Below are 25,161 nucleotides of genomic sequence, written 5' to 3'. Positions count from 1 at the left end.
CCTTAGGGATCCCCATAATATAGGAGTCCTGGTAGAACCTAAGAGGTCCCTATCGGAAAAAACTACCTGGGAGTAGAGGTAGGCACCCTAATTTGAAACGGTAGGTGCCCCCAGTCAGCGTTGACTGATCCTAGGGTCCCTCAAGATTCCCTACAATGGGGATAGAGAATAAAGCAAATGTCCCAAAACACCCTGGCTCCCAGAGAAAACACAAACAGAAACCATATGAAATAAAGAAAAAAATAATAAGGAAAAATGTCTCAAATTTCACAGATGTAATGTAATGGAAAAGTTGTTATCACCATAGACAAGTGATGTACCGGGCATACATGAGACAAAAAATACCCCAAAACAATAAGTTATTGATAAAATACAGATAAACAGGATGCAATAAATCTAATATTGTCCAGGTAGCCAGGATGTAATAAATCTAATATCGTCCCGATAACTCCATACAGTGATCCCAGGATATGGAAATTACTTAATAGATACCACAATATTAAGGTGCGTGGTGTAATGCTTATCGTCTCCTAAATCAACATAGAGGAGCACTTTAGATGTCTCTACTTATAGTATAGGACACAATCATCCCTCTCAGCATAGAGGGAGTAGACATCCACCAGCGTTAGTACTCCTAGGTTAATTGTGGTATTTCATCCTAACACCCAGAAGGCAGGCACAGTTGTATGGAATCAGAAAATAAATAAAGCGCTAATCAGCAATCCCTCCAAACAATGCCCAGCAGGATGTAATGAATATAATATTATCCAAACAAAACCATACAATGTTCCCAAAATATGGGACTTAATTGATAAATACCACAAAGTTTAAAGTGCATGGTGCAGTGCAAGTCGTCTCCTAAATCGACATAAAGGAACCCTTTAGCTGTCTGTACTCATAATATAGGACACAATCATCCCTTTATAGCATATCCACCAGCTGATACCCAGGAGGCACGGTTGTATGGATTCAGATGATGAATAGAGCGCTAGTCAGCAAGCTCCCCGAAACAATGCCCAGGGCATTGTTTCGGGGAGCTTGCTGACTAGCGCTCTATTCATCATCATCTGAGCTACCGCCTCACCAACACCGGAGCTCCTGCAACCCTCAACCTACTGTCTCCTTCCCCATAATCCTGTAGAATGTAAGCCTGCAAGGGCAGGGTCCTCGCCCCTCTGTATCAGACTGTCATTGTTCGTTTGTTTACTGTAAGTGATATCTGTAACTTGTATGTAACCCCTTGTCATGTAAAGCACCATGGAATCAATGGTGCTATATAAATAATAATAATAATAAATTGGTGTATTTAGTGAGCATGAATATAAGCTAGTTTGCAATTGACTTACTTTTTCTATCTACTGTCATTCTCCTGCTGTAAGAGCTTTTATCTTACATAGTGTGCAGTTTGTTTCTGAGGAGATTGACCAGCATTTGAGTACCATATATTATTTTCATGCACTATGCTATTTACTTATTTACTGCAGGGTATTTTATCATTATGTTTCTCTTTTTGTTTTTTCTGTCTAGTGGGTAGTGTGAATGTTCGCATACATACTGCATGCACACTAATTTATATCCCAGTTCATACCTTTGGGTTTATTACATGCGGTGGGGTTGTCTCTGAAATACCAGTTGTTTCTCTCAAGCCCATTCATTTTTATACAGTAGTTATCTGCTCCCCTCCCCCTCCCTCTCAGCTCCTGAGCTGTTATCAGTCATGCAAGATCAAAAGCCCCCATCACATGCAACATCATTTTCCAAGACAAATTCTTCTAATCACTTGTTCAAAAATCCTGTTATCTCTATGAGAAAATCTAGTGATTACAGTGTACACTTCCTAACAAGTATTGACAGACCATTAGTGAATCAGTGAAAAGTAGCAGTAGAAGCAACTAACCAGAAGTGTTTTCCTGTCTATGAAAAAAACTGACATCTCACAGACAGCATGAGCTCTAAAGGTAATCAATTATGCTGTTCAGATTGCAAAATGCACTAGTCACTTCTGTATTTCGGATGAGATTCACTTATTCAAGTCTATTAGTGGAAAAATAAAATAGATCCCATACGGATTAACCATATATCATCCAATTTTAAAGATATGCTGCAAATCTTAACATAGGAAACTCTATTTGTACTGGTCTAGTACATTTTATTACCTGCTCATGTAATAATAATGAATGCCATAGAGATGAAAAGTCATTAGTTTTTTCTGGAGGAATATCGGACATTTTATTTACCCCCCTGTGAACTTATTCTGAATCTGGACATTCACTTTATGAACTGGTTCACTATGGCAGCTGTAGTGGGCGTTTATAATACAATAGATATTGTATTTCTCAATCACACACTGCGCTCTAAGTTGTGGAACTTGATATAATCTTGTTATTACGGTCTCTTTGATTGCAACATAATTGTACCATTTAATACTCACTTAAATGGTTTCTACATACATTACATCTGTAGGGCTTTTTCACACGTACGTGTTATGTTTCTGAATTTTTTTTACATTGAAAAAGACATGGCACTGCAACAGCATATCTAAGTGTTATGATCCACATTCCTTTCTTTTCTATATATACATAGAATGTTTCAATGGATCCACAGGGTTATCATTTTTAACTTATAGATGTCAATGAGTTAAATTTACAGGGAATCTAACACACTGTACATAGAATCATAGAATGTTAGAGTTGGAAGGGACCTCAAGGGTCATCGTGTCCAAATTCATGGTCAATGCAGGATTCAATAACCATCTCAGATAGATTTCTGTCCAACCTCATTTTGAATACTTCCATTCAAGGAGAACTCACTACCTCTCGTGGCAGCCTGTTCCACTCATTGGTCATCATCACTCTCAAAAAGTTTTTTCTAATATCTAATCTGTATCTTCTCCCTTTCAGTTTCATTCCATTGCTTCTCATATTTCCAAGTGCAAATGAGAATAATGATGATCCCTCTACACTGTGCTGCCCCTTCAGATATTTGTACAAAGCTATTAAGTCTCCTCACCTTTTTTTGGTAAACTAAACATTCCCAGATCCTTTAATAGTTTCTCGAAGGAGATACTTTGCAGTCAGCATCCTTGTAGCTCTTCTCCTAACTTGCTCTAGTTTTTCAATGACTTTTTAAAAATGTGGTGCCCAGAACTGGACACAGTGTTCTAGATATGGCTTGACCAACTAGGAGTAGAGAAGGATAATTACTTCACGTGATCTAGACTCTATGCTTCTCTTAATACATCCTAGACCTGTATTTGACTTTTTTTGCTGCTGCATCACACTGTGGACTCATGTGCAGTCTGTGATCTATTAGTATACAAGTCTTTTTCACATGTGCTGTTGCTTATTTCAATTCCTCCTATTCTACAGTGCTGTGCAAAAAAATAAAATGTTATAATGCACTGTTACATACTAATTCTGAAAATTACCTTTTTTCACTGGCTAGTTGACCAAGATTTATTTATTATATATTAAAACTGGTTTGAATCACTGACTGGTAACCAAATTACGATTTACTTAAAAAATGCTTTGTCCCAATTAATTTGCACAGCACTGTATATATGTAATTTTTGTTTTTCTTGCCCAGATGTAGAATCTTGCATTTCTTCTTGTTAAATACCATTATATTTGTCACTGCTCATTGTTCAAGCTTATCTAGATCCTTCTGAATAATTTCTCTGTCTTCTCTAGTGTTAGCTATCCCTCATAGCTTTGCATCGTCTGCAGATTTGATCAGTTTATCTTCAGTTCCCTTATCTAGATCATTTATAAAAATGTTGAACAACACTAGGGCCAGGACAAGAGCCTTGTGGTACCCCACTTGAAACATTCTTTCAATTATATGTGCCACCATTTTTTACCACTCTTTGAGTACGAGCACTGACCCAGTTATGAAGCCACCTAACCGCAGCCTTGTCAATAGGAATAGTGTGAAATACTTTATCAAATGATTTGATGAAGTTGAGATATAATTTACATACTGCATTTCTCTCATTCTCCCAGTCAGGGATTCCATCATAGAAGGAAATTAGATTATTCTGGCATGACTTGTTTGCTACAAACTCATGCTGGCTCTGGTTAATTACTGTATTCTTAGAGTACCGTCACACAGTGGCACTTTTGTCGCTACGACGGTACGATTCGTGACGTTCCAGCGATATCCATACGATATCGCTGTGTCTGACACGCAGCAGCGATCAGGGATCCTGCTGAGAATCGTACGTCGTAGCAGATCGTTTGGAACATTCTTTCGTCGCTGGATCTCCCGCTGTCATCGCTAGATCGGTGTGTGTGACACCGATCTAGCGATGCATTCGCTTGTAACCAGGGTAAACATCGGGTTACTAAGCGCAGGGCCGCGCTTAGTAACCCGATGTTTACCCTGGTTACCAGCGTAAATGTAAAAAAAAAAAAAAGTACATACTTACATTCCGGTGTCTGTCAGGTCCCTTGCCGTCTGCTTCCCGCACTCACTGACTGCCGGCCGTAAAGTGAAAGCAGAGCACAGCGGTGACATCACCGCTGTGCTGTGCTTTCACTTTACGGCCGGCAGTCAGTGAGTGTGGGAAGCAGACGGCAAGGGACAGACACCGGAATGTAAGTATGTACTGTTTTTTTTTACGCTGGTAACCAGGGTAAACATCGGGTTACTAAGCGCGGTCCTGCACTTAGTAACCCGATGTTTACCCTGGTTACCGGGGACCTCGGCATCGTTGGTCGCTTGAGAGCTGTCTGTCTGACAGCTCTCCAGCGACCACACTACGACTTACCAACGATCACGGCCAGGTCGTATCGCTGGTCGTGATCGTTGGTAAATCGTATAGTGTGACGGTACCCTTATCCAAGTACTTACATACATGTTGTTTAATAATTTGTTCAAAGATCTTTCCTAGTATAGAAGTAAGGCTCACTGGCCTGTAATTTCCTGGCTCCATCGTCTTTCCTTTTTTTAGATAGGGACAACATTTGGTCTTCTCCAATCTTCTGGGACTTCTCCTGTTCTTCAGGATTTTTCAAAGATTCTGGCTAGTGGTTCTGCAATTTCCCCTGCTAATCCTTTCAGTACCCTAGGATGTTAGTCATCTGGACTAAGAAATTTAAATTAATTTAAATTAGCTAAGTGTTCCCTCACTGTCTCTCTGTTTATAGATAGTGTAGATTCTTTCATTCATTCGATGACACCGCAAAGATCAGTTGATGTTACAATTGCTTTCTTAGAGAATATAAATACAAAACAGGAATTTTGCATCTATATCCCATGCTGTCCACATGAAATACATGGACAGCATGGTATCTAGAAGGAGAATCTGAGCATACTGATGTATAGGTTTATTGGAAAAGATTTATTATCACTTGTATTTTATTAATTGAAATCCCTGTTCTTGGCATACATTAGTCCAATGGACAATCCTACTTGTTGATTTACAGCTATCTTTGCATGCACAGGTAATACTGTCAAACATGGAATAGGACGGTCCACTGACGTCATATACTAGTAATTTGTATCCCACAAAAATGTAAATCAGTCTTATCAGCTCCAGCCTGCAGATCAGACACTATTTAAAAAAATCCTTAACAAAAAACAGCATTGAGCATTAAACAAAAATTAGAAAGTACAACAAATACTGATTACAATACAGAAACAGAAAAATGGAATAAATTAAAAAAAATGATATACATATGAGGCATCTGTATTTGACTCCTAAGGATTTATTCACGTGTCACATGAATCAGTTTTCAAAATTTTGTTTCCAAAATTACAGTCTTTACCCCTGATGAAGACACAGTTCTACTGTAGTGGCAATACTCGTGGGACTTTTTCCTTTCTCCTCTGCCTCATGTTACAGGTCTCTCCTATACCTGTAAAGTGCTTTTAGAATTACCGTAATGGTCTTTGGGGTGAATACTTTATTTAGTTTTAAAGAGTACTCTGGTTGTTAGGTTATTGAGGGCACTTATTGCTGCCTATTGGCTTTTTAAGTGTTTTTATCACTGACCTTTTTGTATATTTGTATAATATAATTATTTGCACTTGTTATTATTATTATTATAACAGCGCCATTTATTCCATGGCGCTTTACATGTGAAAAGGGGTATACATAAGAAAACACAAGTACAGTAATCTTAATGCAATTCATGACTGGTACAGGAGGAGAGAGGACCCTGCCCGCGAAGGCTCACAATCTACAAGGGATAGGTGAGGATACAGTAGGTGAGGGTAGAGCTGGTCGTGCAGCGGTTTGGTGGATCGGTGGTTGCTGCGGGTTGTAGGCTTGTCGGAAGAGGTGAGTATTGAGGTTCCTTTTGAAGGTTTCCTTGGTAGGCGAGAGTCTGATATGTTGGGGTAGAGATTCCCAGAATAGGGAAGATGCACGGGAGAAAGCTTGTATGCGATTGTGGGAAGAGGAGATAAGAGTGGAGTAGAGAAGGAGATCTTTAGAGGATCGGAGGTAACATAGTAACATAGTTAGTAAGGCCGAAAAAAGACATTTGTCCATCCAGTTCAGCCTATATTCCATCATAATAAATACCCAGATCTACGTCCTTCTACAGAACCTAATAATTGTATGATACAATATTGTTCTGCTCCAGGAAGACATCCAGGCCTCTCTTGAACCCCTCGACTGAGTTCGCCATCACCACCTCCTCAGGCAAGCAATTCCAGATTCTCACTGCCCTAACAGTAAAGAATCCTCTTCTATGTTGGTGGAAAAACCTTCTCTCCTCCAGACGCAAAGAATGCCCCCTTGTGCCCGTCACCTTCCTTGGTATAAACAGATCCTCAGCGAGATATTTGTATTGTCCCCTTATATACTTATACATGGTTATTAGATCGCCCCTCAGTCGTCTTTTTTCTAGACTAAATAATCCTAATTTCGCTAATCTATCTGGGTATTGTAGTTCTCCCATCCCCTTTATTAATTTTGTTGCCCTCCTTTGTACTCTCTCTAGTTCCATTATATCCTTCCTGAGCACCGGTGCCCAAAACTGGACACAGTACTCCATGTGCGGTCTAACTAGGGATTTATACAGAGGCAGTATAATGCTCTCATCATGTGTATCCAGACCTCTTTTAATGCACCCCATGATCCTGTTTGCCTTGGCAGCTGCTGCCTGGCACTGGCTGCTCCAGGTAAGTTTATCATTAACTAGGATCCCCAAGTCCTTCTCCCTGTCAGATTTACCCAGTGGTTTCCCGTTCAGTGTGTAATGGTGATATTGATTCCCTCTTCCCATGTGTATAACCTTACATTTATCATTGTTAAACCTCATCTGCCACCTTTCAGCCCAAGTTTCCAACTTATCCAGATCCATCTGTAGCAGAATACTATCTTCTCTTGTATTAACTGCTTTACATAGTTTTGTATCATCTGCAAATATCGATATTTTACTGTGTAAACCTTCTACCAGATCATTAATGAATATGTTGAAGAGAACAGGTCCCAATACTGACCCCTGCGGTACCCCACTGGTCACAGTGACCCAGTTAGAGACTATACCATTTATAACCACCCTCTGCTTTCTATCACTAAGCCAGTTACTAACCCATTTACACACATTTTCCCCCAGACCAAGCATTCTCATTTTGTGTACCAACCTCTTGTGCGGCACGGTATCAAACGCTTTGGAAAAATCGAGATATACCACGTCCAATGACTCACCGTGGTCCAGTCTATAGCTTACCTCTTCATAAAAACTGATTAGATTGGTTTGACAGGAGCGATTTCTCATAAACCCATGCTGATATGGAGTTAAACAGTTATTCTCATTGAGATAATCCAGAATAACATCCCTCAGAAACCCTTCAAATATTTTACCAACAATAGAGGTTAGACTTACTGGCCTATAATTTCCAGGTTCACTTTTAGAGCCCTTTTTGAATATTGGCACAACATTTGCTATGCGCCAGTCCTGCGGAACAGACCCTGTCGCTATAGAGTCACTAAAAATAAGAAATAATGGTTTATCTATTACATTACTTAGTTCTCTTAGTACTCGTGGGTGTATGCCATCCGGACCCGGAGATTTATCTATTTTAATCTTATTTAGCCGGTTTCGCACCTCTTCTTGGGTTAGATTGGTGACCCTTAATATAGGGTTTTCATTGTTTCTTGGGATTTCACCTAGCATTTCATTTTCCACCGTGAATACCGTGGAGAAGAAGGTGTTTAATATGTTAGCTTTTTCCTCGTCATCTACAACCATTCTTTCCTCACTATTTTTTAAGGGGCCTACATTTTCAGTTTTTATTCTTTTACTATTGATATAGTTGAAGAACAGTTTGGGATTAGTTTTACTCTCCTTAGCAATGTGCTTCTCTGTTTCCTTTTTGGCAGCTTTAATTAGTTTTTTAGATAAAGTATTTTTCTCCCTATAGTTTTTTAGAGCTTCAATGGTGCCATCCTGCTTTAGTAGTACAAATGCTTTCTTTTTACTGTTAATTGCCTGTCTTACTTCTTTGTTTAGCCACATTGGGTTTTTCCTATTTCTAGTCCTTTTATTCCCACAAGGTATAAACCGCTTACACTGCCTATTTAGGATGTTCTTAAACATTTCCCATTTATTATCTGTAGTAGCGTGCAGTTAAGTACCGGGAGACAAGGTCACAGATGTATGGAGGAGACAGGTTGTGGATGGCTTTGTATGCCATGGTTAGGGTTATTGTGGATCGCCCCCACGTGAGGGCAATGGGGTACTAGGTACCGGGTCCTTCAGTTCCCTCGGCTGGGATGTCACGGTGGCCCGACCCGGTCCGTGGCCCTATGAGGGGCGCCCAATTAAAGGTGATATGAGTTTGTCAAGTGTTCGTGATGCCACCTGTGGTATTCGGTCAATGTGACCGACGCTGCTTAGGGGTCCACTGGGGTGATGTTATGGCAGCTAGATGGTATACCTTCCCACAGGTGAAGTATATCCCCAGGGCTTCCCAGAAGTGTAGATGTTGATGGTGGATTGTGCGAGGCGCGGTGAATAACGAGGACACAATGGGTGCAGTCTCTTTACCTTTACTGAAGGCTTCAGCATCCACAGTCCAGGGTGCCGGATCACAGGGTAGGCAGAGTCCGGCCGGTCTGATGGCAATTCCAGAGTCCACTTACCAGGTGGAAATCAGTAGCCTACCCCTTGTGCACAGTAACGTAGTAGGTCTCTACGTGCATTAGCCCTCATAGAGTCCTCACTCTTGTTACTCTTCTCTCGGTCCCCCAGATTGATAGGACCAACCCGTATGACGGTGGTGGCCTGAGGCTATTTTATAGGGCCCCTGGTGGCCGGCATGTGAAGTGTGTGTGTGGCTGTGATACCTGGCAGGGTGAACTCCTTTGGTGCCATCAGACTTAACATCGCTTCCCCTGGTGGAAGAACGACATTACTGCAATGACCAGGACTCTGGGGCGCTGCAATTGTCTCTTCAGAGAGGAAGAGGACTAGAACTCTAGTGCCACCTATTGGAAGTAGCAATCCTAACAGTCAATGTCAACTCTTTAACGAGCCTTGTCACATGACAGAAGACTCGCTACACTCATCAGGAGGGCGTTAAACTAGAAGAAGAGGGGACGGGAAGAAAAACATTAGACTTGAACAAAGAAGACCCAGGAAAACATACTCAGATGGGAGGTAAGAACATTTCTAAAACAATCCACAGCGAGGAGATTGGAACAAAACAAAATCCTCTAAACTGCATGCTCACAAACGCCAGAAGCCTGACAAACAAGATGGAAGAACTAGAAGCAGAAATATCTACAGGTAACTTTGACATAGTGGGAATAACCGAGACATGGTTAGATGAAAGCTATGACTGGGCAGTTAACTTACAGGGTTACAGTCTGTTTAGAAAGGATCGTAAAAATCGGAGAGGAGGAGGGGTTTGTCTCTATGTAAAGTCTTGTCTAAAGTCCACTTTAAGGGAGGATATTAGCGAAGGAAATGAGGATGTCGAGTCCATATGGGTCGAAATTCATGGAGGGAAAAATGGTAACAAAATTCTCATTGGGGTCTGTTACAAACCCCCAAATATAACAGAAACCATGGAAAGTCTACTTCTAAAGCAGATAGATGAAGCTGCAACCCATAATGAGGTCCTGGTTATGGGGGACTTTAACTACCCGGATATTAACTGGGAAACAGAAACCTGTGAAACCCATAAAGGCAACAGGTTTCTGCTAATAACCAAGAAAAATTATCTTTCACAATTGGTGCAGAATCCAACCAGAGGAGCAGCACTTTTAGACCTAATACTATCTAATAGACCTGACAGAATAACAAATCTGCAGGTGGTTGGGCATCTAGGAAATAGCGACCACAATATTGTGCAGTTTCACCTGTCTTTCACTAGGGGGACTTGTCAGGGAGTCACAAAAACACTGAACTTTAGGAAGGCAAAGTTTGACCAGCTTAGAGATGCCCTTAATCTGGTAGACTGGGACAATATCCTCAGAAATAAGAATACAGATAATAAATGGGAAATGTTTAAGAACATCCTAAATAGGCAGTGTAAGCGGTTTATACCTTGTGGGAATAAAAGGACTAGAAATAGGAAAAACCCAATGTGGCTAAACAAAGAAGTAAGACAGGCAATTAACAGTAAAAAGAAAGCATTTGCACTACTAAAGCAGGATGGCACCATTGAAGCTCTAAAAAACTATAGGGAGAAAAATACTTTATCTAAAAAACTAATTAAAGCTGCCAAAAAGGAAACAGAGAAGCACATTGCTAAGGAGAGTAAAACTAATCCCAAACTGTTCTTCAACTATATCAATAGTAAAAGAATAAAAACTGAAAATGTAGGCCCCTTAAAAAATAGTGAGGAAAGAATGGTTGTAGATGACGAGGAAAAAGCTAACATATTAAACACCTTCTTCTCCACAGTATTCACGGTGGAAAATGAAATGCTAGGTGAAATCCCAAGAAACACTGAAAACCCTATATTAAGGGTCACCAATCTAACCCAAGAAGAGGTGCGAAACCGGCTAAATAAGATCAAAATAGATAAATCTCCGGGTCCGGATGGCATACACCCACGAGTACTAAGAGAACTAAGTAATGTAATAGATAAACCATTATTTCTTATTTTTAGGGACTCTATAGTGACGGGGTCTGTTCCGCAGGACTGGCGCATAGCAAATGTGGTGCCAATATTCAAAAAGGGCTCTAAAAGTGAACCTGGAAATTATAGGCCAGTAAGTCTAACCTCTATTGTTGGTAAAATATTTGAAGGGTTTCTGAGGGATGTTATTCTGGATTATCTCAATGAGAATAACTGTTTAACTCCATATCAGCATGGGTTTATGAGAAATCGCTCCTGTCAAACCAATCTAATCAGTTTTTATGAAGAGGTAAGCTATAGGCTGGACCACGGTGAGTCATTGGACGTGGTATATCTCGATTTTTCCAAAGCGTTTGATACCGTGCCGCACAAGAGGTTGGTACACAAAATGAGAATGCTTGGTCTGGGGGAAAATGTGTGTAAATGGGTTAGTAACTGGCTTAGTGATAGAAAGCAGAGGGTGGTTATAAATGGTATAGTCTCTAACTGGGTCGCTGTGACCAGTGGGGTACCGCAGGGGTCAGTATTGGGACCTGTTCTCTTCAACATATTCATTAATGATCTGGTAGAAGGTTTACACAGTAAAATATCGATATTTGCAGATGATACAAAACTATGTAAAGCAGTTAATACAAGAGAAGATAGTATTCTGCTACAGATGGATCTGGATAAGTTGGAAACTTGGGCTGAAAGGTGGCAGATGAGGTTTAACAATGATAAATGTAAGGTTATACACATGGGAAGAAGGAATCAATGTCACCATTACACACTGAATGGGAAACCACTGGGTAAATCTGACAGGGAGAAGGACTTGGGGATCCTAGTTAATGATAAACTTACCTGGAGCAGCCAGTGCCAGGCAGCAGCTGCCAAGGCAAACAGGATCATGGGGTGCATTAAAAGAGGTCTGGATACACATGATGAGAGCATTATACTGCCTCTGTACAAATCCCTAGTTAGACCGCACATGGAGTACTGTGTCCAGTTTTGGGCACCGGTGCTCAGGAAGGATATAATGGAACTAGAGAGAGTACAAAGGAGGGCAACAAAATTAATAAAGGGGATGGGAGAACTACAATACCCAGATAATTAGCGAAATTAGGATTATTTAGTCTAGAAAAAAGACGACTGAGGGGCGATGTAATAACCATGTATAAGTATATAAGGGGACAATACAAATATCTCGCTGAGGATCTGTTTATACCAAGGAAGGTGACGGGCACAAGGGGGCATTCTTTGCGTCTGGAGGAGAGAAGGTTTTTCCACCAACATAGAAGAGGATTCTTTACTGTTAGGGCAGTGAGAATCTGGAATTGCTTGCCTGAGGAGGTGGTGATGGCGAACTCAGTTGAGGGGTTCAAGAGAGGCCTGGATGTCTTCCTGGAGCAGAACAATATTGTATCATACAATTATTAGGTTCTGTAGAAGGACGTAGATCTGGGGATTTATTATGATGGAATATAGGCTGAACTGGATGGACAAATGTCTTTTTTCGGCCTTACTAACTATGTTACTATGTTACTATGACTTAGGATAATAGCCAAACCAGAATCTCAATTTGCAGACACTGTGTTTCGGGGTACTGCCCCTCGTCAGTGCAAAGTGGAGATCTGGTTTGGCTGATTGAGAGGAGTCTGACCGGGATCCAAGAAGTATCGTTTCTCCTTGTGGAGAGTGACATGATAAGCATGTTGAGGTGAGGAGACTTAAAGCCGCAATGCTCCTCTGGGAAATATGCAAATTGTCTCTTCAGAGAGGAAGAGGACTAGAACTCTAGCGCTACCTATAGGAAGTAGCAATCCTAACAGTCAATGTCGACTCTTTAACGAGCCTTGTCACATGACTTAGGATAATAGCCAAACCAGAATCTCAATTTGCAGACACTGTGTTTCGGGGTGCTGCCCCTCATCAGTGCAAAGTGGAGATCTGTGTATTTGCACAAAGCTTTGGGTTATTAGGTTCTTATCTCTAATTTGGAGCTTTGAGCTCTGAGGTCCTGTAAAACCCTAAAAAGGCTGCTGTTTTCCCTGCCTCAGCTTTTATAGTGGCTCTGATCGGTCCTCCTGATTGGCTCCATATCATATCATGCGAGAGCTACATGTCAATAAGGTGAAGTATTTGTGACCATGCCTGGGCTCATGCAAGCCTTCTGTGGCTGATGCAATTGCAAATTGTTGAAAATGCCAGGACCTACAAATTTTATGAAACTGAACGCAAAATTTGATTTGCATCAAAACTCTAATCTCTAATGTATAGAATTGCTTAACACTCCCTTAGCCGCCTCTCTGTATTGTGTTTTCTGTATAGCTTTGGTCACTTCAGTGTATTAACAAGTAATTTTATGTATTTTCTCCTTCTAGATAGTTGAGAAAAATGCAGATCCCGAAACATTATTGCTTCCCTACTTGAGGAAAAACTGTATCCTTTTGTGTAGTGCAATGTTAATGATGTAGTTATATAAGTATTGTAGCGTTTTGCACGGGAATAACACATACAGGCACGATTTTTCCACAAAAACAGTCTATTCCGGTTTATTAAACGTCATAAACCATAACACAAACAGTTCATCATTTATATCAACGGAACACATTAACCACCGATAGTCTGTTCCAATGGCAGATTCGTGTCTGCCCGTAACCCCTTGTTACCTGGAGTTATCTTACAGGAGCTCCGGCTCCACACACTGACTCATGCCAGTGCTGGTTTACAGGGAAACTGCCTCACTGGGATCACCGTCCCTGTGCCAGGGCCCTCGGATAGTCCAGACCCACAGTAGGAACTGTAGCTTCCCCAAACACAGAAACCATCTCAGGCTCTGTAGATGCAGCCTTTCCATGCGCTTCCAGAAAGTCCAATCACAGGCACTTCCAACACACAGGCCATCAGTCCATGATCTTACCAAGTGCTTACAGGACTCCAGTCCATCCGGACAATCCAACACTCTGACCATTCCAGGACTCACACTCTTACCAGGTGCTTGCAGGACTCCAGCCCATCTCAGGACAATCCAACACCCTTGAGCATTCAGTCCATAGCCTCAGCAGTGCTTTGAGGACTCCAGCCCACTTCAGGACAATCCAACACCCAGTGGAAAGTTTTTATTCTTATTTTAATCCTGTTGTTCCCCTGAGCGTTGCTGTCTTTTTTTTTTTATCCGGCATATGGATAATTTTTCTGGCCTTTACCAAGGGGGTATTGCTGACAGGTTAATAATAAAGAGCAGAGAAAGACTGGCCCCATAGAATCCTGTGAGTTATGCCACCTTATTTAAGGCCATAAAAATCAGTACTAAATAAAAAGGCCGAGACCTCTGGAACTGCATGGTGGATCTAAAAACAAAATAAAAAAACATGTCTCTCTCATGGAATCAGAGGGAATAAAATAAGAGCCAATACTGAACGCTTCTGACATAGTGACAAGCCCTCTTTAAAGGCAATCTGTCAACAGGATTTCACACCCCAAACTATTCATATGCACATGTAGCTCTTTCAAAGTCAAGTCCAGCAACACCTTTACATGGCCAGTCCACTCCTCCATTACTGGGAAATCAGCATTTGAACTGATTTGCAAGTGAGGCTGAAGATCTGAAGCTTCTGTCACTCCAGCTCTATTCGCTTCTTCCTGCTTCACTATCAGCCTCTATGATGTGTGACTTCAGGCATAAGAGCTGTCAGTCAAGCAGGAGGAGCCGACAATAGAGCTGGAGTCACAGAGGCTTCTCTTCTACAGCCATATTTGCATATCAACTCAAATGCTGATTTCTCAGAGGAACAGACCCGCCATGTAAAGGTATTTCTGGACTTGTCTTTGAAATAACTACTTGCACATCTACAGTAAATAGTTTGGGGTGTGAAATCTTGCTGACAGACTCCCTTTGAACAGCGTGACACATATGATTTAGTAGTAATTTTAACGTGATACCTTGTTAAATAGATTTTCCAAGTGATTTTAACATCATAGCTTCAGATAGTACGACATGTTAATAAAACCGCCACTGAGCCAAAAACAAAACTGAAAAACCATATATCAAAGCACACTGTATGTAGATTTTCATATTTTGCTACAGATTTCAAACAATCATGTTGTCAAACTGTTTAAGGCAAAAAAAATGAAGCAAAAAAACGCCACCACATGTTTGCCTGTAGTATTATGAAAATACTTAGCAGGGAAGATGGGAACTAGTTAGGCAACTTGTTTACGTACTGTCATTAGAGGATTACTGGATCTGGATTACAAAACAGGTTCTTACAGGGACTAAAAAGTGTAATCTAATCATTCTATCATAAAAGTTATGCAACTTTCTAATTTATGAAAACTCTCATTAACTTGTCCAACTTTCACACGGTTGCAATGTGTGGCAAATTATCTGCTTGGATGAGGACAAAGAGTCTCGGCAGCTTCATGAAATCCAGGTAGAGTCCCTCATTACAGAGCACTTAAAGGGAATTTGTCATCAGGATTTCTCCCCCCAAACTATTTATATGTGCATGTAGCTCTTGCAAAGGCAAGTCCAGCAAAACCTTTAGCTACATAGCCCGTTCCGCTATTACAGAGAAATCTGTGTCGGAATCAATATGCAAATGAGGCTGAAGTGCTTTTGGTGCATGGAAGCTCTACCCAAGTCTCTAATACTCTGTCTCTACTCCCTGCCCAGTGCGACTGACAACTCATTTGCCTGAAGTCAGGGAGCAAACTAAAGTTATTGATTGTCTTAGCTTTACAGGAGCTACATGCACCGAGCTCCTCTTCCCATGCCACTGCGGGCATAGCGCTTTTCTGTGGAACATTGCAGTATTGCATAATAAAACATTGCTTTTATGACATCGCATTCTAAATGTATAGACATTAACATGAGTTGGTCCCCTGTCTGAACCTATGATAGCTTCCACTCTTTTTGAGTGTCTGTGGGAATGTTTGCTCATTTATTCAGAGGTACATTTGTGAGGTCAGACACTGATGTTGGATGAGAAGGCACTGGCTCATAATCTCCGTTCTGGTTCATTCCTAAAGGGTTGGTGCTGTGTGAAGTTAGGCAAGGTTTTCTACATCAAACTCCCTCAACCATGCCTTTATGGACCTTGTTTTGTGTATTGGGGCACAGCTATTATGGATCAGGAGTGGTCTTTTCCCAAACACTTACCAAAAAGTTGGAAGCAGAAAATTGTGCAAAATGTCTTGCATACTGAAGCATTAATATGTCTAATTACAGAACCTAATGGGCCAAGACCAATCCCGGGAGAGCAAACATATAGCCCTGTAGCATAACCCCTCGTACACCAAACCTCACAGTTGGCCCAGGTCAGCTCGATAACTGCCGAGTGCTTTAGTTTTCCTTCCTATGAATGGACTATGTGAATTGCTGCTAATTCACAAAAGATCTCCACCACTCATTTAGTGTAATGGTGCTGTGCCAGTGATATTGCTTAAATCCAGCTGAGGAATTGACAGCAGGTGTGTGGAGAGTGCCAAAGTCTAATTCCTTCCAAATTAGACAAGGTGTATTAGAAACTTCTCATGCTACAATGATTGAGCTGTACTTGCATAAGACTTTGCAACTCCTATTTGTGATTGGAGAATAATTCCAAGTCATGGGTTACTTAGGTCAGATCCAAGGGCATACGTGATATTTTGCATAATTGCTTATTTTGGCTTTAGCATGTCCCATCATATATTTACTTACATTTAACCCCTTTCTGACAGCCAATGTACTATCCCGTCCATGTGGGCTGGGCCCGTCTGACCATGGATGGGATAGTACGTTGAAGCCGATCGGCCACGCACACGGGTGGTGTGCGGCTAATCAGGGCCGGGTGTCAGCTGATTCTCACAGCTGACACCCGTCACTAAGTGCCAGGAGCAGTCACGGACCGCTCCCAGCACTTTAACCCCGGAACACTGCGATCAAACAAGATCGCAGCATTCCGGTGGCATAGAAAAGCATTGTGCAAGGAGGTCGCTCCCTGTGTGCTTCCCTCAGAACAACGCAATGTGATCGCGTTATCCTGAGGGTCTCCATGGAGACCCCCAGCACCAAGATGGCCGTGGGGTCCTTCTGGGTCATGCAGGGAGGTGTCTTCTCAGTGCCTGCTAAGAGCAGGACCTGAGAAGCCTCCTTCACTGCCTGTCAGATCACTGATCTGATACAGTGCAGTGCAAAGTGTCAGATCAGCGATCTGACTTTATATAGTGATGTCCCATCCTGGGACAATGCAAAAAAGTTTTAAAAATATCTTAGCATGTGTAAAAATATTTGTTTTAAATTCTTAAATAAAGTAACAAAAAAAAACATTTTTCAAATAAATACATTTCTTTATGTAAATAAAAAAAACAATAAAAGTACACATATTTAGTATCGCCGCGTCCGTAACGACCCGACCTATAAAACTGTCCCAATTGTTAGCCCCTTTAGTGAACCCCATAAAAAAAAGGCAAAAAACCAATGCTTTACCATCATACCGCCGAACAAAAAGTGGAATAACACGCGATCACAAAGACAGATATAAATAAACATGGTACTGCTGAAAACGTCATCTTGTCCCGCAAAAAACGAGCCGCCATACAGCGTCATTAGCAAAAAAAAAAAAAAGTTATAGCTCTCAGAATAAAGCGATGCAAAAATAATTATTTTTTACATAAATAGATTTTATTGTATAAAAACGTCAAAACATCAAACAATGATATAAATGAGGTGTCGCTGTAATCGTACTGACCCGAAGAATAAAACTGCCATATAAATTTTACCACACGCGGAACGGTATTATTGCCCCCCAAAAGAAATTCATGAATTGCTGGTTTTTGCTCACTCTGCCTCCCTAAAATCGTAATAATTTAGCGATGAAAAAATGTTATGTGTCTGAAAATGTTACCAATAAAAACATCAACTCGTCTTGCAAAAAACAAGATCTCACATGACTTTGTGGGCCAAAATATGGAAAAATTATAGCTCTCAAAATGTGGTGATGCAAAAACTATTTTTTGCAATAGAAAGCGTCTTTTAGCGTGTGACAGCTGTTAAACATAAACATCCGCTATAAAGAGTAAATCAAACCCCACTTTATCACCACCTTAGTTAGGGAAAAATAATAAAATAAAAAAAATGTATTTATTTCCATTTTCCAAATAGGGTTAGGATTAGGGCTAAAGTTAGAGTTTGGATTAGGATTAGGGTTGGGATTATGTTTACGGTTGGGATTAGGGTTAGGGTTCGGATTAGGATTAGGGGTGTGTCAGGGTTAGGGGTGTGGTTAGGGTTATGGTTAGGGTTGGGATTAGGGTTAGGGGTGTGTTGGGGTTAGGGTTGGAGTTAGAATTGGGGGGTTTCCACTGTTTAGGCACATGAGTGGCTCTCCAAACACGACATGGCATCCAATCTTAATTCCAGCCAATTCTGCATTGAAAAAGTCAAACAGTGCTCCTTCCCTTCCAAGCTCTGCCGTGCGCCCAAACAGTGGTTTACCCCCACATATGGGGTATCGGCGTACTCAGGACAAATTGCACAACAACTTTTGGGGTCCAATTTCTCCTGTTACCCTTCGTAAAATAAAACAAATTGGATCTGAAGTAAATTTCTTTGTGAAAAAAAGTTAAATGTTCTTTTTTTTTTTAAACATTCCAAAAATTCCTGTGAAGCACTTGAAGGGTTAATAAGTTTCCGGAATGTGGTTTTGAACACCTAGAGGGGTTGTTTTAGAATGGTGTCACTTTTGGGTACTCTGCCTCCAGAGATTATTATACATGAAGGTAGTGTTACCAGTATGATGGTTACCATTGTTACCAGTGCGATGTGTAATGGCCGCTCTCTGCTCTCCTGATCTCACTGCAGAGCTGTGTGTGATTATACCTGACACAATCTGCAGGTTCCTCTCAGCTTCAGCTTCCATGTCTCAGGCAGGCAGGGCTGCAATAGTGTTACAATTCAGCGGAGCTCACAGTTGTAACATCCCCTTCTATTTAAAGCAATCTCCGGAGGCAGAGTCTTATGCAGATCAGTGTTTGGCCCATAGACCTGAACAACTCATTTACATATAAGAAAAATAAGGATTTCTCTGGAATAAGACATTGGATCGCAGATATCAAGGTACTATTTTATTCAGCTTCCTTTGCTATACATGCTTAGGAGAGTGATCCTACTGATATATTCCCTTTAAGATAGATATATACATAATAATTGAGGACCTTTTTTATGTTCTTTAATTTCAATACTATTTGCCTTAACTGTATCCAAATCAGTGCGTCTTACTGGCACAAAATATGGCTGTGGAGGAGGTGGCTGTGGTGCCTGTACAGTGATGGTGTCAACCATTCATCCTGTGACTAGAAAAATCCTGTATCCTTTTACAACCTCATAAGAGAAGATCATCAATGAAGTTGATTTATTTATTGGTTTTTGTTTTCTGAAACAACAACAAACGCTTGTATCACACTTTTCTCGCAATGGACTCAAAGCGCAAATACAGTTTGTTTTATGTAAGATGTTAATATGTTAATACTAGAGATGAGCTGATCATTTGCAATTTGAATTCACTGGCTTTGCTGAATTTGATTCAAATTAATTTACATAGATCTCGATATTGGAAAGGAGATAAGATACTTGTTGTACACACTGCAAGTCCTGCGCCTGACTGTGCTCCATTGGGGCCACTGATCTTCGATGACTCAGTACTGACAGCAATGACCACGAGAGTACAAGGTATGATAATCTGCTTGATAAACTGGGATGTGATGCCATAGCTGCTGGGTATTATGGTGAAGCTTACTCTCCGATGCGTCACCAGTGTGGGAAATGGTGCAGGACGTGTTATTTCTTTTTTTATTGCTAATCCAATCTCAAAGTGTTTGAATTAGCATAGAATTGCAAATTTCAGGAAATTCGACTCAAACTTGATCCTCTGCTCATCTTTATTTAAAACGTTACACTTGAAATGTGCTTCATACACAGGAGATTTTATCAGAGTTAATTGGTCCTAACATTGGGCTAAGGTTATATATTAACCTAAAGAGCTTTTCCACAGGATACAAATTTTTAAAGAAAAAATGTAAAAAATGATAAATAATCACCCTCACTGATCCCCAGCAGCCTCCATTCTAAAATGAAAAAGAAAAACCCACTGGTTTCTATCTCCTGGTCCTGCATCAGCAACCTGGAAATGCCCACTCAGTCAACTACTTGTCTTAGTGGTGACCTTTTAAGCCAAATTATTGTAACATGACCAGAAAGTTGATACCAGTGGGCAGAAGGTAAATGTTGAAGCCGGTATCAGTGGAGGTGATCACGACTATCTTTACATATCACTTTTTACATATTACTTTTTATTCTCAGTGCAACCTATTGAACCTCTTAACAACCGGAGGTATTTTCGTTTTTGTGTTTTCGTTTTTTGCTCCACTTCTTCTCAGAGCCATAACTTTTTTATTTTTCCATCAATATGGCCATTTGAGGGCTTATTTTTTGTGGGACAAGTTGTACTTTTGAACAACACCATTGGTTTTAATATATCGTGTACTGGAAAACGGGAAAAAAATTCCAAGTGCTGTGAAATTGCATAAAAAGTGCAACTCCATCGTTGTTTTTTAAATTTTTTTTTTTACCATGTTCACTAAATGCGAAAACTGACCTGTCATTATGAGTCTCCAGGTCATTACAAGTTCATAGACACCGAACATATCTAGGTTCTCTTTTATTTAAGTGATGAAAAAAAATCTAAACTTTGGTAAAAAAAAAATGTTGCCATTTTCCGAGACCTATAGCATCTCCATTTTTTGTGACTTGGGGCTGGGTGAGGGCTTATTTTTTGAATGCTGAGCTGACATTTCTATTGATACAAATTAGGTGCAGATACAATCTTTTGATCCCCCGTTATTGCATTTTATTGCAATATAGCAGTGACCAAAAATTTAATTCTGTCGTTTTTATTTTTTTTTTCTCATTACGCCGTTTACCAATCAGGTTAATTATTTTTTTATATTGATAGATCGAGCGATTGTGAACGTGGCGATACTAAATATGTGTATGTTTGATATTTTATTATTGTTTTATTTTGAATGTGGCAAAAGGGCGGAGATTTGAACTTTCATATTTTTAACATTTTTGAAATATTTCTAAAAACTTTTATTTTTTTATTGTTTGCATGCTTCAATAGTCTTCATGGGAGACTAGAAGCTGCAGCTGTCTGATGGCTTGTGCCACACACAGGCGATGATCAGATCACCTGTGTGCAGCAGAAATGCTCACTTGCTATGAGCACCGACCAACTGGCAGCGCTCATAGCAATTTTGCTATGACAACCATAGAGGTCTGCTGGAGACTTCTGGTTGTCTTGCCTACCCATCGGTGACCCGCAATTATGTGAAGGGGTCACCGATGAGCAGGATTTCCGGCACACTTCTGATAAGTGTAAGTTAAATGCCGTTGTCAGAGATTGACAGCGGCATTTAACAAGTTAACAGTCGCGGGTGGAATATGTGAGATGTTCAAAACAGCTGACATGTGTCGGGAAAGATATGGGCTCAGCACCAGAGCCCACATCAAAGGGAGGGATTCTGACATTGGAAAGGGGTTAAAGGGGATGTTTCAATTTCATACGGCTTATAGATAAATTTGCTAAGTATTTGTAATAACAAGCAATTTTACAATTTACTTCTTTTCAAAATCCTCTCTATTCTCAGGAATAGATGAGTTTTTAACTTCATAGTGTAGAGCTCATTGCTTGATTCACCAGCCACTCTATAGGTCGAGGAGCACGTGTTATCAGCAGGTTCTATGCTTTATAGCCTGCTATCACAACTGTGAAGATGAAAGGTCATTGGATCCAATTAGCCTCAGTATCCCTAGGCTCCTCACATGCTGCAGAGAAAAAAACTTCTGCTAGAAGTCTTGGAGGGAGCACAGTTTGACCAGCGGTGCAGCTATGGCATTGGTCTGAACTGTCACTCTTTGCTGAAGGGCCAGGAGCGATAAACTCCTAAAGTTGCATCTTGAGAGCACCTATTTTATTTGAAGAACTCAAATAAATTAACTTTTTCATGATATTCTAATTTTGTGAGTAGCACCTGTATTTTGCTGGAATTGGAAGGCCAGGGCTGCCACCAGGAATTTCAGGGCCCCATACTGGCAACATTTTCGGACCCCCTTGAGATGCTGCCGAGGCTCCACCCCAGCTCTGCCTCCATCCCTTAAACCTTCCACAGTCCCACTGCCCACTCTTGGTAAAACTCCACTTCTGCACCTCATCCTCATCAATCACACATTAACAGTTCCTATTGAACACCATATCACTTACATAGCTATCAGCTTTTGTTTTGGCCAAAAAATTTTTTAAGCCTGCCACCATGGCAAGGTAGACTCTTTTGGCCATACCCTATTCTACTCTACTCTATTCTAATTCCTTAAAATATCCAATACTCTTTTTGCATACATTTTTATTTTTGTTTAAACAAATGTGTCACATACATTTTTTAAAATGACCAATAATACCACATACAAGGGACAAATACCATCACACCATGGCCAGACCATATATTACCACCACATAGTGACCAAATAATATCACATAAAACTAACAAATACTGCCACACCGTGACCAGACCATGTATTACCACCATATTGTGGCTGTATAATACCACATATAAGAAACAAATACCACAACATAGTGACAAGACTACATATTACCACCACAGTGACTAAATAGTATGATGTACAAGGGAGAAATACTATCACACCATGACCAGACCACATATTACCACCACATAGTGACTGATAAATACAATACTGATCATTACAGGTAATACAGTGGTATATGTACAGGTAATACAGAAGCTCTGTATATTGTGTCAGTGTACAGGTAATACAGTGATCACCAGTGACATTATAGACATGAGCTGTATATAGTGTCAGTGTACAGATAAAGCAGTGAACACCAGTAACGTTAAGCACAGAAGCTCTGTATATACAATATAGTGTATAGTTTAAGTGTACAGGTAATACACTGACTCACCGGTGACACCTCTAGTTGAAGTACTTCGTCTTTGCTTTTCTTCTTCATTCAGCGCAGACCGCCATCATTTCTTCCAGCCAAGACTTGTCTCTGCAGAAAGTAGCACACCGCTTATTTAGAGCACCGCTTCCACCACTGTGCCTCCACTAACTATAAATAGTCACTTTTCCCATCCAATATATAAATTAATTAGCACCTGTACTTTCCCCCAATTCATTACCAGTCTGTTGTGAATTCTGTTGTCGGGCTCCCTCCTGTGGTCATGACTCTCATGAGTGGTACTTCGGCTGGTTCTGTCCATGGACTTCCTCTGGTGGGTGTTTCTGAGTTTCCTTCCACAGGTGACGAGGTTAATTCGTTAGCTGGCTGCTCTATTTAACTCCACTTAGATCTTTGCTCCATGCCACCTGTCAATGTTCCAGTATTGGTCTAGTTCACTCCTGGATCGTTCTTGTGACCTGTCTTCCCAGCAGAAGCTAAGTTCCAGCTTGTATTTCTTTGGTTTGCTATTTTTCTGTCCAGCTTGCTATTTTTATTGTTGTCTTGCTTGCTGGAAGCTCTGGGACGCAGAGGGAGCGCCTCCGCACCGTGAGTCGGTGCGGAGGGTCTTTTTGCGCCCTCTGCGTGGTCTTTTTGTAGGTTTTTGTGCTGACCGCAAAGTAACCTTTCCTATCCTTGGTTTGTTCAGTAAGTCGGGCCTCACTTTGCTAAATCTATTTCATCTCTGTGTTTGTATTTTCATCTTTACTCACAGTCATTATATGTGGGGGGCTGCCTTTTCCTTTGGGGAATTTCTCTGAGGCAAGGTAGGCTTTATTTCTCTTCTTTAGGGCTAGCTAGTTCCTTAGGCTGTGCCGAGTTGCATAGGGAGCGTTAGGCGCAATCCACGGCTATTTCTAGTGTGTTTGATAGGATTAGGGATTGCGGTCAGCAGAGTTCCCACGTCCCAGAGCCCGTCCTTTATTATCAGTTACTATCAGGTCATTCCGTGTGCTCTTAACCACCAGGTCCATTATTGTCCTGACCACCAGGTCATAACAGTACAGGTGGCCCAAAGTACTAATGCATCTCAATAGAGGGATAAGAGAAGTTCTGAGACCATTTTTTTTTCTTTGCAGTGTGTTTTGTCTCTCTTTTCCCCTTTACCTCTGGGTGGTTCAGGACACAGGTGTAAACATGGACATTCAAGGTCTGTCCTTTTGGATGGATAATCTCACTACAAGGGTACAGAGCATTCAAGATTTTGTGGTTCAGAATCCGATGTCAGAGCCTAGGATTCCAATTCCTGATTTGTTTTTTGGTGATAGATCTAAGTTCTTGAATTTCAAAAATAATTGTAAATTGTTTCTTGCCTTGAAACCTCGCTCCTCAGGTGACCCTGTTCAACAAGTAAAGATCATTATTTCTTTGTTACGTGGTGACCCTCAGGACTGGGCATTTTCCCTTGCGCCAGGAGATCCGGCATTGCGTGATGTTGATGCGTTTTTCCTGGCGCTTGGATTGCTTTATGACGAACCTGATTCAGTGGATCAGGCAGAGAAAATCTTGCTGGCTCTGTGTCAGGGTCAGGATGAAGCGGAGATATATTGTCAGAAGTTTAGAAAGTGGTCTGTGCTCACTCAGTGGAATGAATGTGCCCTGGCAGCAATCTTCAGAAAGGGTCTCTCTGAAGCCCTTAAGGATGTCATGGTGGGATTTCCCATGCCTGCTGGTCTGAATGAGTCTATGTCCTTGGCCATTCAGATCGATCGACGCTTGCGTGAGCGTAAAGCTGTGCACCATTTGGCGGTACTATCTGAGCATGGGCCAGACCCTATGCAATGTGATAGGACTTTGACCAGAGCTGAACAGCAAGAACACAGACGTCGGAATGGGCTATGTTTTTACTGTGGTGATTCCACTCATGCTATCTCCGATTGTCCTAAGCGCACTAAGCGGTTCGCTAGGTCTGCCACCATTGGTACGGTACAGTCTAAATTTCTATTGTCCGTTACTCTGATTTGCTCTTTGTCATCCTATTCTGTTATGGCATTTGTGGATTCAGGCGCTGCCCTGAATTTGATGGACGTGGAGTATGCTAGGCACTGTGGTTTTTTCTTGGAGCCCTTGCAGTATCCTATTCCTT

General features: G+C 41.0%; 1 protein-coding gene across 2 annotated transcripts in view; it reads left to right on the top strand.

The window, feature by feature from the left end:
* The window catches only part of LOC138644800 (aldehyde oxidase 1-like), a 252,342-nt gene that overhangs the window by 8,610 nt on the left and 218,571 nt on the right, over nucleotides 1-25,161 (top strand). Inside the window, exons 2-3 of one of the 2 annotated variants that reach the window (XM_069733618.1) lie at nucleotides 13,404-13,461; nucleotides 19,273-19,369. In XM_069733618.1, coding sequence (XP_069589719.1) covers nucleotides 13,404-13,461; nucleotides 19,273-19,369 — 155 coding nt within the window. Of the gene's footprint in view, nucleotides 1-13,403; nucleotides 13,462-19,272; nucleotides 19,370-19,615; nucleotides 19,733-25,161 lie in introns of those variants that run through there. The other variant, XM_069733619.1, reaches the window with a different exon arrangement.

Source organism: Ranitomeya imitator, chromosome 7 (genome assembly GCF_032444005.1).
Source record: "Ranitomeya imitator isolate aRanImi1 chromosome 7, aRanImi1.pri, whole genome shotgun sequence".
In the NCBI taxonomy this organism is placed as follows: domain Eukaryota; kingdom Metazoa; phylum Chordata; class Amphibia; order Anura; family Dendrobatidae; genus Ranitomeya; species Ranitomeya imitator.
The sequence above is the reverse complement of the archived record's forward strand: the minus strand, read 5'-3'. Positions and strand labels throughout refer to the sequence as shown.